The following is a 15,845-nucleotide window of genomic DNA, read 5'->3' as shown; positions in this document are numbered from 1 at the left end:
CACATTCACCCTTGACTGAATTGAGGACGTTGTATTATCCAATCATCTATGTGGTACATTGATCTATGCTTTATTCCCTTTATTGCTAGAGCAAAGATGGTATTTTTTCTAACTCATTGATTTAAACTCTCCATCTAAGATGTGCTCAATAACTTCAAGTGACCCCTCTCTTGAAGATACAACTTGAGCTTTCTCTTTACCCTTGTTAGAAAAAATTGTGTTCCCCATATGTTCCTCTTATATGGGTTCCTACAAAAGAAGGATCCTTAGGTTTTTCATCTCCAATGTGCATTGTCATTAGATCCTAATTTGAGGATCTCATTGTATTCAAATATAAAAATTCCCATCAATATCCATTGTGTTGTTCCTTCTTAAAATCATAAACCCTTGACATTCCAGCTTTGGGTTGCTTCTCTTTTGTGGGGTAACATATTGGCTTTCACATAGACTCCACAATTCATCATTTATCATTTGCATTCTTCCTTCTTCTTTCCCCTAGATTTCTTTAATTGCAAGTACCCAAGAGCCCAACTCCCTTACTAAAGGTTGGAGCTTAATGATTGGCATTTTGTTTACTAGTGTAGAGTTCTTAACCATAAGAGGGGGAAGGTCTTCTCCACATCTTTCAAAGTTGGCCTTCCATAAGCCCACAGGGTTCAAAATCATATAAATTATCATCTTCATCTTCCTTTCACTCATGAGGCATTAGCTTTAAGTGCTTAAGTGCCCATTTGATTAGAACTTTTTTGGAATCATGGCCTTAAAAACCAATCTCCTTGTAACCACAAACATAAAATCAACTCCCAACTCGAAAAAAGGTGCTACCAATGGCATAATTTTCCTGACTTAAAATCAGATGTTTCAAAATATAGCATAAAAGTTGGATAGTATTCCAAACAAAATCATTATAACCCACCCCACCAAAAAAAAATTGAAAAATAAAAAAAAGGGATGTTAAAGAATTCAAATACGAAAACATGTCCCTTTATAAATCAAATTAAGCTAATAAAAATATAATGCACATTTTAAATTTAATGGATAAAAAAAAGTAAAGATTTTTTTTCAAAAAAAGAAAAAACATAAAAATATTAGTAAAAGACATGTTTAAGGGGGAGTGAGTCCTAAGCCTCACCAGCCTTCAACAACCTTACAAAAGTCATCACACAAACAAGTCTTCTTGCAAGGCCCACCAATGCCCTATGGCTTTGGTAAGGTCATGAGGAGAGGGGACTTACCCCTTGCGGAGTGCCAATCACTACTTTAAGTAATGGGCCGATAGGGCAAGCTCCCTCCTCCACCACACTACCAAATCCACCACTCACTTGAACGGATTTGATAGGTGTAAGCAGGGTTCACGAGGGGTTCATGAAATAGAAGGAAGAATGATCACCTTTTATATTCAAACTTGTTTTTAAAATACTTTTCATGTTCCTTTTTAATTTATTTTTTTCAAATTTTTTAAAATTGGTTCTTTGTATTATTTTTATTTAAAATATGTTGTGTTGTGTGTGTTTTTTTTGTTATTAAAAAACATTCATTTTAGATTTTTTTTATTATCATTTTCTTTTATTTTCCCTTTTTACAATATTTTTTTTTTCTTTTTTGGTAATCTTATTTGCAATTGTACAATAATTTAGATTATCGTTTGAAAACTAGTGTAACTTTAACCCAAACAAAAAAGAAGTGGAACAAAATAAAAGTGCCACTAATAACACTTATTTTTTTAAGCGTAGATTTAGGATTTTGGTCGCAAAAATATTATTATTTTCCAAGGCAATGATTTCAAAAATGTTATAACATATAAAGAGAGAGAGAGAGGGGTTAGCACTAGGATCACCAATTTTTTTTTGGGAGATTTATCTTTTAAGATTTTAAGATTTTGGTTACAATGACACTTACTGTTAAGTCCACAATTTCAAAAATGTTGCAATTTTAACCTCAAATAGAAAATGATACTACTGTTAGCACTACTTACTTTTTTATTTAAGGGTTGATTTTAAAGTTTTTTATTAAATTTACTAAGTTATACCATCATTGCAAAAATTGGTAATTTTTCCTCCAATTTATCAATAAATAAAATGGTACGAGAGTTTTAGATTTCATAAGCAAAATGGTACATCCTCCAACAATGTCACATCAACTTAAATGTTCCTATCTACAAGGTTTGGCTCCAATACTAATCGAATTTTGTGCCCAACTTTATTGTTTGCATAAGGAGTAGTCTACCTAGGCGGTAGAATGCCCCGTTTTCCGTCACCAGCCGGAAAATCGTCCAGCTCCGCCACCAGCAATCCCTCCGCCCTCTGCCACCATCCCGTAGCTCCGACACCCTCCTTCTCCGCCACCCTCCCCTAGCAATCCTAACATTCCCTGCCATTCCCTGACAAAAAATCCAATCGCAGCTGGAGGACCTGACGATCGCAGCTGGAGGGCCTGACATCCCCTGACAGATCGGGGACGAGCTGGAATTGCAGTCGCAGAGTATTGTTGTCGGTTCCAATTCGAATTGAGGAAATGGTCACCCGCAGGCTGCTCACTCACATTCCTCTTCGACTGGGCGCTTCCCACTCTGCGATTCCACTTTGCAGCTCGCCACCCAGGTACTCTTCGGTGAACCTGTTAGCATCCTCTCAGTCAAGTATCCCTCGGCTTGCAGGGTTTTGCCAGGGTTTAATTTCCATCGTTGCATGAAATTTTCACGCCAATCCTTGCTACCGTTAGATGCCTCCATCATTGTAATGCAATGAGAGCTCTCAATGTTCTAGGCAGGATCTTGGCATGTTGCAATAAACACAGCAGAGACGATATTGGATGCATGGCAATGAAGCCGCCCATGGCACCAACCAGTGCAGATCCAGTTAAGTTCTTGAGCATGTTCAATTCTAACAAAACTGGAACAGTGGTTTTCAAGACCTTGCTAACAACTGCCTCAGTGATGACAGCCTCACACACCACTGATTTTCCCACGCCCTTTAATCCAGTTTACAGCTGTGGGCTTTTGTCCGCACAGAAATTACCTGATGACGGGCCAAAAACATTATATTAAACAAAACTTTCAACGACACAATGAAAAAAAGGCGACCAAAGAATGCATAGTGATGCAAGAGTCCACAGAACTAGTGAAATTAGGATGATCCAAAACCCAAATTCCAATCAGAATTGTTAAGATTTGCATGGCCTAGAGAGACTCACCAAAAACAGTAATAGATCCATATCAGGAAACTCTTTCTGAAGGAAATCTAAAACATTCTGCACACCCTTGGACACCATATTCATCCCCATGGCATCTCCAGTGGAACAACAAAACCTCATGTACAGATTCCTTCCTGCAATTGCGCACTTGATTCCTTGTAGCCTGGCAAATCTGTTGGTGTTGTTATTACATACACAAGAACATCACATCACTACTCACAAGATTGGTATACAACAATCTGATTCTCTTAAATGATTGATAGATTGATAATAGCATATCACAACATAGCATTAAGGGATTTTGGAGCGATAAAATTATTAGAGTGTGTACGCATGTGATCGAAAAGAACAAAAAATAATTTGTATCACCATACCTGTTGAAGATGAGAGACAAGATTTTGTAGTTATTGGGATGTTCCAAGTAAAACTTGAGTTGTGCGGCTCTCCTAGCAGTGGGGAATCGAACAACTGGAGCCCTGGTCATGCCATCTCTAAGAAGAACGCTTGTAGCACCCCCAGACATATGAATGGCCTTACAACCTCTGTTGGTGCTGGCCACCAGGCAGCCCTCGGTGGTGGCCATGGGAACCATGATTTCATAGCCATCGAGCATAAGAGGCCCTGCAACACCCACAGGAATCTGCACATATCCAACAGGTAATTCACAGCATTGCCCAAGGATGGATCCATAATCAAATCCATCCAAGGGCAACCCATCCATAGATCTGCCAGTTGTCATCTCCAAAGCCCTTCTTCTCACGGAAGCAGCTCCCCTGCAGTCTCCCTAGAGGAAACTTTCATAGATAATTTCCTGTAGGTTGGAGCATATTAGAATTAACTTTAATACAGGTTAGATAATAACAGATTATTGATCTAGCACTTGCAGGAGATCAATAGGCTTATAGCCTTAGAGACTTATCGGTTGGGTATTCTTCCACCTTCTCGCATGTTTTCAGCTGTTTTGGTGTTCTTCCATTCCCTTATATGTTTTTTCATCTTCTCTTACTCCATACACAATATTGAAAGCACAAATATTGTCGACCTATTCACATAATTGTTAAATGTGAATTGAGCTTGCACCAAAACTTGATTCCATCGTTTTGGCTAGTCTCTAGCTAAGTGTGTTAGAATATTTCCAAGACTTTGGATTGTCCATCTATATGAGGGCGTCAAGACGAATTGTATTGTAGCTTTATTACTATATTCTTTCACAACATCTTCCAAAAGTGACTAAGAAACCTTGCATCTTTGGATGTGGTCATCTTTGACAATCCATGCAATTACACCACCTCCTTGAACAATATCTTCACTCGATATATTGCATCATTGATCTTCTTGTATGGTAAGAAATGTGCTATCCTAGAGAACCTATCAGCCATAACAAATATTGCATCAAATTTGTGTTATGTTCTCAATACTCCAAGAATGAACTCCATTGATATGTCCTCTCAAGACACATTTGGAATTGACAATGGTGTATACAATCTTGTATTTTGACTAACTCCCTTCACCATTTGAGAGATTTTGCACCATACCACTAATTTTCCAACCGCCTTCATATTAGATCAATAATATATTTCTTCTAGTCAAATTTGTGTTTTATCGTGCTCAAGGTGTTCTAGTTTATTATCTATCATTGTGCAACTCTCTCATCAGATTTTCACATATCAAACTTTTTGGTATGCATAATTGCTTCTTCCTAAGCAAACACCTCCCTTGGATGAGCCAATCCAATTGCACATGTTTGCAACCTCTCCAAAGTCTTTGTCACACTTGAACAAGTCCTTATTTTCTTGAAGCCAATTGTCTCATTCTTCATTGTTGCCAACATCAACACTGTCTTACGAAACACATCTATGGCTTTGTTCTTCTTCTCGGACTTGTGCTTCATCACAAATATGTAATTTCAAAAATTTGATCTATTTCCGATATCTTTACAACACATGTTGTTTGATAAGCTTCAATCCCTAATGGTCTATGTATAGTACGAACTCTCACAGCAATAAATATTGCCTATAATTCTTTAGTGCTTGCAAATTAGGGTAAAATTCAATATCATAAGTTGAATAGTTGTGTTGCACTTCATTCAGGTTCATTCAACAATGCTATTGGTTGCCCTTCTTGCCTTAATACCGTGCCAACAACTATCGTGCTTGCATCATAATCCTCCTACAAAATCTTGCTGAAATGGGGTAATGCTTACACAAATTCCTTGTAATATTTTGCTTAACCTATCAAAGCTTTGTTGTGCCTATGAGCTCGATTGGAATCCTTGCGCCTTCATACATTTTGTCATTGTCATTGAACTTCCTATAAACATTTGCTATAATGTAAACTCTTAGCCTCTATAATGCTGCAGGTGTAGGTCATTCTGATATTGCCTTCACTTTCTTTGGATCCATGCACAATCGATCCTTGGGCACCATGAAACCAAGGTAAACTAACTCCTTGAAGCACTGACACTTCAAGTTGATGCACAACTTATCCTTTCTTCGCTCTTCATACACCAATGTCAAATGTTGTTCCACTGTGTAGTTGTTGAAAATCAAAATATCATCTAAATAAAGAACTACAAACTTACTAGTGCCTAATCACATGACAGTGTGGTGTTGGTCAATTCAAACGACAAAACTAGTCACTCGTACAAATTGCCTTTGGTCTAGAATGCATAGTTCCACTTGTTGCCCTCGTTGATCTTGATTTGGTGATATTCACTCTTCAAGTCTCTTTGCAAAGTATCTCATACCACTCAAATTATCCATTAGATTGTCCATTCTCGTTGGAAACTTATACTTGATTGTTGTTTTATTCAATGCTTTAGAGTTTGTACACATCTTACACTGCCCATCTTTCTTCGATGTCATCAGACCTGATAACGTGCTCAGGCTCACAATCTCTCCATTAAAGCCCTTTGACAACAACTCACCAACTCGCTGATATAATTCCATGCTTTTCAATGTACTCATCTTGTGCAGTGCTTGATTTGGCAATGTCACACCTAGAATCAAGTCCATCTCATGTGCAGTCTTCCTCTTTGGTGGCAATCCATTTGGAAAGTCATTGCATGTTGTCTCTATACTCGTCGAACAACCTTTCACTTTTGCAGGGATATTCTCAAGCAACCAAGGAATTTCAAGCCACATCACAAGTTTATCTAGGCTTCATCACACTTGAAGCCACGCCTATGTAAGAGACTAGAATTGTGATGTAAGTAGAGTATAACATAGGATACAATTGCAACTTTTGCAAAAGGGCAATTTGGAAAGTGCTTTTATGAGCAACATTGTAACAGCTGATCATAATCATCAAAAAATTGTGAGCAATATAAAGAATGCTCCTATAAAGAGAATTGTAACCACTGGACAATGATATCAAAAATTGCTAATTAATCAGTGCCTACCTCTCTCGCCACAATAAATACATTGCCAAATAAGCATGAAATTACATTTAAGCGCCCAGTTTTGCCGAGTCGGAATTAGATTTTTCGAAAAAAAACATCTTTTGTAACTTGCAGGCATGTTAGTGCACTTTCAATCGTTAGGTGAAAATATGATCTCTGTCTTCAGTGTAGCTTGCACAACAGTTAGTGGGCAATGGAATAACAAGATGTACCTTTGCTGTTCAGTATGCCAATCAGGTCTTTGAGTTTTAGTTTTTGTGTTCAATGCAATTCTGAGTGCAACTTCTCTACGATCACCTCTATACAGGCCACTCAACCTAACTAATCTGGTCTAACAATCCTTCTCCATGAAATTCATAGAAACACACAGAAATTGAAACTCTCTGCTATCAAATACTGGGAACAAAGAAACTGAATCAGTAAAGCTTCCAACCATTGAAACAGGGTAATGGGCAAAACAATTTTATAAGAAGCCTCAAGGGTTCAAAAATAAGAATGTTGGGAAATGATGATGTTGTACAAGATGGTATTTATGAAACACCATAATACACTATAATTCTCCCCCCTTTAGTGTAATGGTACCTTTGTGAGGGGACTAATATACAAAAATGTTTGAGAATAATGAAGCAATATGTTCACTGTGATCTGAATTAATCTATTCACGCATCCCAAAATAAGAGAATCTGTACTTACTATCAACAGACACACCAAAGAATGATGTGAATTAGTCTATGATTAGAATTATTCCTATTCACACATCCAAAAATAAGGGAACTGCATACAATATTCACTTCCTTGAGTATCATTTATTTTAAAACTCATAGATGTATTTGGGTCCTATAATGAGCATTTCATCTATATAAAGTGGTGATTGCTAAATGTGTTTTTTGCAGAATAGTTGCCAGTATTAAAAGTGTTGCAGTGTAAATGAACACAAATTATCTGCTTTTTTTAGTTATATATGATTGAAAAACATGTTGAGTATTAGGAAATAGATAATTGACTACTTGTTTAACATGAATTTATTGTTATTTATTTTTCAGGTTTTTGAAGTGTAAAAAATGGTGCAAAAGTGGCGTTTATGCATTGAAGTGTCTTGCTTTCCAAATCCAGGTCGAGCAGTTATTAAATTCGTCCTTTACAATATGGCAACAAATCATTTATTTCATGGAAAGAGAGAAGTGCCTGGAATGACGACAAACAATGAGGCATATTACATTGCCCTTGTTGAAGGGTTAAAAGAGGCAAAACAACATGATGTCAATGATATTGAAGTCTTCACCAACTCGGAGTTGATATGTAGTCAGATGAAAGGCATCTATCGGATTCGGAAGGACAATTTAAAACCTCTTCATAAGGAGGCAATAAATTGGAGTTGTCAATTTCAACACTTTACCATCAATCATTCTGCAGATATTGAAAAGATGTCCACTGATATAATGTCCAGAGCATTTTTAAGCACATATGTACATGCCAAATATGACATAGGATCACCATCCACTGCAAAAGAAATCATTGATCGCCATCAATATAAATCCCCATTGTGCGAATGGGTTGTTGTTATCATTTTTCTGGGGTCTATCATAGCATGGTTCTTTCACTAAAGAAGAACCTATTAATGTTTTATTTTTCCCCAACATGCAATGATTACGGTTTTTTGTATGGGAGACAAATTTATGGACAAATGTAATATATTCCATGTACATGGACAAATGTATTTTGAGAAAAGTAACTGGTTCATGATTTTGTGATTATCATCAATACATTATGATGTTGTCTGATCCTTCCAAACACCTTCTCAGATCTTTGTTTCTGGAGAGATATTGATATGCTATGTGATTTGTTCGTTGGTTGTTGATCAGTGATGAAAGGTTTCTTTACCTATGTGTCCTCCTCATCCAATAGATAATAGATAATTGTCTACTTGGGGTGGGAAATCTAGAATGGTATGTCAATGAGGTTTATGCATGCTCCCTCTTCAATTTGTCTCATCTCTTATAGTGAAAATATAGACATCCTTGTTTTAGGCACTGTTTCTATCCTTTAATTGTTGTTATCAATTTATAGGAAAAGTGCATGGTAGATGAGGTTTCCAGTTTTAGACTAGTGTGCATTAGTCTAGGAGTGAGGCTCTCTATTCTAGGAAACTTCTGAAAGCACCTTGGGCGCACTTTCCTAGAAGTGAATTAGGGTTGAATTAAGTTAATTAGGATGGTGCAATAGTAGTAGTGTCCCTCTACTTTTGTTATTCATTCAGTTTACGAAAGAGCGGATCCACTTTGTTTGGTTTTCTTTCCGGAGTTAATAAAGAAAACAAAGATGTTTTTCTAAGTTCTGTTGTTTTCTTTTGTTGTTCAAAACTTTTTGGTTAGCTTAAATGTTTTCAGATCTTGCATAAAGAAGCAGTTCTGAAAGTTTCTTATAGCTTTTCAGTTTTCTAAGTGTTCTTAGTTGCAGGTTTGGTTAGTGTTTACCATGTACTGAAATTTAACTATCTTCAATCAATAGAAGCACTATCAATAGTACTTGCATGCATGATAAAAGGCATAATATCATAATTTCATGAAAAATGTAAGTCTTCTCAACCTCCCTCTAACTCTGATAAGATATGATGCTTACAATTGCATGATTTCATATTAAAAATCATTGCTTCTTTTCAGATAGATATTTTGAGGATCAACTCTGCCTAAAATGGGATTCAGTCTTAAGAGGAATGGCACAATCCTAATGTCCAATGCTATTCTTGAAATTTCTATTGTATTCTTCAATTCAGATTCAGCGTGTTCTACAAAGAAGAAGAGTAGCATACATTCCCTAATTATCATGCAGATGTAGAGCTAATGTTATACAGTTGAGCACTGCTCTATTACCGATCGTTTTGGAAGATAAGTGCTATTGTTAGAACTTCTATGCTTGGACAGTTTGGTATCACCTTCAGCTATAAGAGAAAAAGAAGAATGGCAGTTTAATAATCAATGCCCAATGTCCTTCACTATTCTTCAGAAAAATCACAACTTTCTCCTCATCTTATTTCTGAGTTAATGGCTATGGTTAAGCTACTCTTGTAGGTCACTAAAAGGAATTAATTTGTGACATTTATCTCATGTCCCCTTAGGTTCTTTTGAGCAATAGTTAGATCCAAGATTTGTTCAGACCGTGTTTGTAACAGCTCTGATTAATTGAAGACATGTTGTTGGGTTTATTCAAGTGGTTTAATTGCTAAAAATTCCCTTGTAGGATATTCTCTGTAACTGAAACTTTCAGATTTAATATTCATAAATCAGCAAGATTCGATTCACAACTCCCTTATTGATTTTCTTCTTTCCTACCCTCTTTTCTCACTCACAAGGACAAGGCCCCGGTCAATCACATAAATAGATACCCTTGACTGCTGATTTCGAAGATTCATTTGCAGATTTCAAGAATCTGTTCACTGATCTGCAAGTTTTATTTGCAGATCTATGTATTTTACTTGCTGGTTTGAAGCGTTCAAATAGCATATTTCTAAAGTTTGGATCAACAGGATATATTAGGGACATTCCCCTCAGATTTGCATGCACTAATCCAGAAGTGAGAGGCCCATTGCCAGTGTTGAAGCGGCAGAGATATTGATATGCTATGTGATTTGTTCGTTGGTTGTTGATCAGTGATGAAAGGAGTCACGGGAAATTTGCATACCATACATACATGTTTATCAAGCTTCTTTGAGCCACTTTTGCTAATTCATCATTAAGTGGCTCAAAGAAGCTTGATAAACATGTATGTATGGTATGCAAATTTCCCGTGACTCCTTTCATCACTGATCAAAAGACCACCTTCAAATCTAGATTGCATCCTTCCAAAAGACCACCTTCAAATCTTCTTTCCAAGTCTTCTGCAAATATCCTTTGCAGAATATAAACAAAACATCTCTGCAACTATTTTCATGTTACATGCATTTTCACTAAAGGGAACCTTCACAATTTCGATGGACAATATCTTTCTCGGTATCAAGCAGATCTAATACCTTCAATTACTTTGTAAAGCTTAAGTTTTCGATATGTGTGTTAACAGTTCTATTAACTCTCACTTTTTGTAACATGCATCTTAACAGTTGTAAATATGAAAAAAGTTTTGTTGTTCAATGAAAAAAGGATTATATCTTCTTTCTCTTTGTTAATTATTGTTTTTAGCCATCGGTGCGCTTTTTATTGTTTCAATTTTATTTCCACTTCCATTCCTGCCCTTCCATACTGTATACACTGTCAATTGTTTGCTTAACCCATCCCCACAACCTAATCTGGCTTTGAATGCTCTTCTTAGTTGCTTGGTATGTCTCGTTAACCTTTCAAGGATTTATACTCACTGCAGACTACTTTTATTTACAAATCGGTTTTTGTTAAGTTGTCACCAGATTTCAGATCATTGAATGATTGCCCACAAGGATACTTCTGCAACCGTATATACATAGAGCTCGGTATCTTCGAATTTTGTTTTGGTTATGCATGCTGGAATTGTGATTTTTCCTACAGACTCTATATCAGTTGATTGCCACGCATGGTATCACTGAAATATACTCCAATTCGATTTTCTGAGTGTATTAAACCCCAGTTATGTTCAACCATAACTCCATCCTTTTTACCCCTTATCAAGTAACATGAATAGTTTCTTGAACTCGAGATAGATTTATAGACATCTTAAAACATCTACTAGATCAGTGTAACGTTATGATTAAAGCATGGATCATAGTGCATCATATATACCTTTTATTTATCCCCAAGACTATGATTGGATATATTCCTAAGTTGTCTTGTTATGTTATATGAAATCAACCACCTTCTAGAATGTAAACTTAATTATTTTCTTCATTTGTTTCAAGTCAATTGCTTAAAAGGGATATATGTGCAATTTTTTACAACTCGAAGGTTTAGGTTATACAACCTAGCTTTTATCCCGCTATTTACTTTTTTTTTATCACAGGAAAAAGACTGACTAATTTCAGTTTGATCACTTATGTAATGAAGCTTCTTTCCATAGATATCAAAAGGCTAAAATTGCTTACATAAATCATAACTTTTAGTTAGTTTTTTTACAGGAAAAAAGGGTTTTTCATTTCCAGAATTACAATCAAACAAACCATACAATTGCTATAGAATATGCATCTAACCAACTTAGACTTGGATCCTATGCAGCAAGTTTGTCACCAAGATCTTAAGATGGAGAACACACTTTGCTACAATTCTAGAATCTAGTTTCATTCTCCCTTCATCATTTCCAACATTCAAATTTCTATAGTCAAACCTGGAAACCAAGAATGATCACTAAACCTTTCAAGGATTTATACTCACTGCAAAGTACTTCTACTTACAAATCGAATTTTGTTAAGTTGTCACCAGATTTCAGATCATTGAAATCTGATATATACATAGAGGTATATATCTTATTTTGTTATGGATGCTCCAATTGTGGATTGTTATCACTGAAATATACAACAATTCGATTATCTGAGTGTATTATGTTCAACCATAGCTCCATGCTTTTTAGGCAACCCGTTCTCACTATACCTTAGAAGGTCCACAGTTGCTCCTTACAAAATTTCAATCACCGCAGTTTAGATTCAGTTCATCTGCTTATAGCTGAAGATTGCATATCTTTACCCCTTACGAAGTAGAAGGTAATCTGGTATGACTCCTGAGCTATCCCTAGTCCTACTAGCACGATTGTTTGAATTCTGTCCATAATGCATTTGTCTTTGTATGTCTATCAAACTTTGCAGCATGGAAGCCTTCAATTGGTTCTGTTCTTCCTAAGATTTGATCAACATTTCATTATCTGCTCTGCATCTTTGAAGTTCTACTGTCAAGCTCCTCATAGTTTCTGCAATATTGGGAGAGGTCTTTTTATTTGTTTGTCCATTGGACTCAGTTTCTGAATTTATCCCATTCAGGTCCTCACCTATGATGTCTACTTCATGCTCACAAATATTACACCTGGCTCAGCCCAACAAGACTAAGCCTTTGCCACCTTGACTGAACAGTAGGCACTGTGCACAACAACAACCCGCTAGCTTAAATGACAACAAAACATCATTCTAACATTTGATTTGATTAATGAAGTTTTATGCCCGTCCTGGCCTAGTGTTGTGCTTGCCCTAAATTCATTCTATCATTTCTATTTATAACCCATAATAGCTTCAATGTTGTAGCATGAGCCAAGTGAGTTTCCATAACATAGGTAGGATCATTTCTTTTCTTGTATGCATAGAGTAGTTAGTTAGATAGCCTGAAAGCATTACGATTCTTCTAGGAGACCTTTTCCAATCACGGTGTCCAGAAGAGAAGCTTGGCAGGACAAAGCCTGTGGTTAGGCAAACTCTCCATTGGGATTTTCTTAACTTGGATTTACCACTTGAATAGATCATCAAACATTTATATGGTTTTGTTCCTAAGCCAATTGCATAAAAGGGATTTACTTCCAATTTGCTTGAATGAGTATCTAGTTGATTGCTTAGAGTTGGCAACTTGGCATTACCTTGCATTGCAGATATGATTGAGAAAATAGAATAGAAACTATTTGCTTTTCATTATTAGAACTTACAGCCAAATTTTTCTTCCCTAAAATTGTTTTTTGTCATTTGTTTGTAGCATAAGTTATAAAGCCACTAATGCCCTAAACTCTGCATATACAGTGCTTGTATCCTGCAAGTCTACACCCTGAAATTGGTAATTAAGTGTGTAGGATTTAAACCAATAAATTGACCAACATTTGTGTCCCTTGTTGTTTAACTTGGTTAATTCATGTCTTACAATATTACCAATTTTGTGATATCTCTACAAGAAAGTAAACTAGCAAGTCAATTTAATCAATGTCAATTCATTGCTCACTAAGGGAATGTTTTTTTCACATCAAATGCCTACCTATGGAAAGAAAATTGCCCATGAGTAGCACTTCGGAATGTAGTCACTTTCTAAACAATTTTGATGCCAAACAATGTCAAATTCTAGAAATATTATATAATTCTCTAGCAACTATCTTTTATTTTCATTCATTGACAATTTTCAACCTCAAGATTGAGATGCATAATCACAATTATAGCATCTAAATGACCAGAATTACCTAAAGGTTGTCACTATATAATTAAAGCAAATGACAACCATAATGATGCTTTCAAACAACAGACTGCCACCCACCAAAATAGATATATCGTTTAATCCATAATATGTCATGAAGATTAAACGTGAACACATTACCATGGAAAAGTTTTCATAATGAAGCTACATTTTGCAACAATCTGTGCTTGCTGCACACAAGGACAATGAATTTCATATGCAACTTCTTGACAAGTACCCACAACTCAGACGTCTTTGAAGCAAACTAGCTTCATCTGGTACAAACATGCTATTAAATTATACTTTTGTGACATATAACACTATTTTTCCTTCAAGCTTCACAAATGTGCTACCATGAAACATCGCCATGCTAGAAAATAGAAAAAGATGTTACAAGCTATAATCAAATTTATACCAAAACATGTTTTTACATGCCATGATCCCCCACTGCAGAGGATATAAAGGTTATCAAGATCCAAATTCAATCGTAACCTTAGTTATTAAGTTGAAACTCTAAGGATGCATCTCAGGAAATAAATGCTTCTTAGAAGTTAGAATGAAAGTGCTGCAACTTTTGCAGAGATTAGATGACGACATAATCTGGATGTTACAGCCAGCCAACACAACGGAAGTTGGTGCCTCCTGAATATAGCAATTCAGTTTACAACTTCAAACTTGTCACATACAGATGCAGTTAGATGCTTCCAATATGGTATATTCCCACTCAGAAACCACATATTAGTGCTATGTATGCAACACATGCAACACACTTTAATGAAGCAATAACTGCAACTACTATAGATAAAAATATATAAGCTCATGATTATTTTCATGGTAACACTGGTAAATTTACACTATCAAAAGAGAAAAAGCCAACACGACCACATTCAGTAGAAGCAAATTTTAGAGGAATCTTTCCACATAGACGTTGAAGAGCTTGCACATCATTTTTATTTGGCGGGCAGTCCCTGCAAGAAATAAGCATAAGGTTAAGCAATGAAAGCCCTCTTTAAACGTCTTAAGACTAATACGTCATAACAACTCAACATTAAAACACTGAAGGGATAAAGCCTAGGACCAGCATATAAATGTTTTCTTCAAGTATTGAGTTTAATTAAGCAGTTATTTCAAATGTAGAAGACCATTTCTATTTATTGCAATAATTTATCCAAATTCTAGAGACCGCAACTTTTTATTTGTGGAGCACCAAATAATTCCTTTGATAAAAGAAGAAACATGAAAATAGCAAGAAAATTTGAATCTGAAGCTTTGGACTGAAAGATGAAACTGTATTCACTGTTCATCAACCCCATTAGCATCAATGTATCCTCTTTGTTGCTGACTATTGTATCTACAAAGTGAGTAGAAAGAACAGGGCCAAATATAACTTTGCAGAAATCAGAGGCTGATCTGAATTTAAACAGGAATGCAACAAAATACAGAAATACCCATAAACACAAAGATGCAGCAGAAATAATACTTCATTTCATTAATGTAAAATACTGAAATATGCTTACAAACAGAAATGGAAATAAACCAGCTAGGGCGATGGTAGCATATCTCTGAGAAGAGATGTGGTGGCTACATGCCTCTGAACTGTGTTACAATGAGGCTCGAAGGCCTAATTATTGTTGAGAAACAATGGAAAACCCTAAACATCCAAAAACCTAACCCTAGAAGATGAAACGCAAAACTATGGGCCCCGTTTCGGGTAAATTGGTACATCAACTTCCCCGGGCATAACTTTGGCATACAATCTTCTTTTTGACGTGCACAATAGCTCGTTAAAAAGATCTATCCGAAGACTACAACTTTGGAAAGAGCAACATCAGTCCATGGACCGATGTTGCTCCCAAATTTCCCAAGAAACGTCATTTAGGGCCTCAAAACGCCTCCAGAAGTTTAGGACCCGAAAAACTGCTAGAAATAGTAAATTGTGCTACAATTAAAGAAACTGAAAGAGACAGTTGTGGAGGTCCAAGTGGGATAGGTGGGTGGCCACCAACATCCACCTGGATCATTCCTCCCCCCTTAGGAAGCAATGGTCCCCATTGCGTTGAGTTCCTCCATGTGCTAAACTTGGTCCCTGGTGAGTTGTTCTGCAATCTCTGATGTGTCCAGTAATGGTGGGAAGCATGGTAGAGGGTGGTCCACATTGAACACTC

General features: G+C 36.3%; 1 protein-coding gene and 1 pseudogene across 7 annotated transcripts in view; both read right to left on the bottom strand.

Annotated features, from left to right (window-relative positions):
* Positions 1-2,253: 2,253 nt before the first annotated feature.
* On the bottom strand, positions 2,254-5,083 carry LOC149261410 (3-hydroxy-3-methylglutaryl coenzyme A reductase 1-like; annotated as a pseudogene).
* An 8,977-nt stretch (positions 5,084-14,060) lies between these two features.
* Positions 14,061-15,845, bottom strand: part of LOC149261409 (uncharacterized) — a 130,948-nt gene continuing 129,163 nt past the window's right edge. For all 7 annotated transcript variants that reach the window (XM_089422210.1, XM_089422206.1, XM_089422201.1 and 4 more), the window contains one exon: positions 14,061-14,648. In XM_089422210.1, coding sequence (XP_089278336.1) covers positions 14,510-14,648 — 139 coding nt within the window. In that variant the 3' untranslated portion in view covers positions 14,061-14,509. The remainder of the gene's footprint in view (positions 14,649-15,845) is intronic.

Source organism: Pinus tabuliformis, chromosome 6, assembly GCF_031772625.1.
Source record: "Pinus tabuliformis cultivar Carrire ecotype Pingquan chromosome 6, CPIR1, whole genome shotgun sequence".
Lineage (NCBI taxonomy): Eukaryota > Viridiplantae > Streptophyta > Pinopsida > Pinales > Pinaceae > Pinus > Pinus tabuliformis.
Note: the sequence above shows the minus strand (reverse complement) of the source record. Positions and strands in the feature narration are given on the sequence as shown.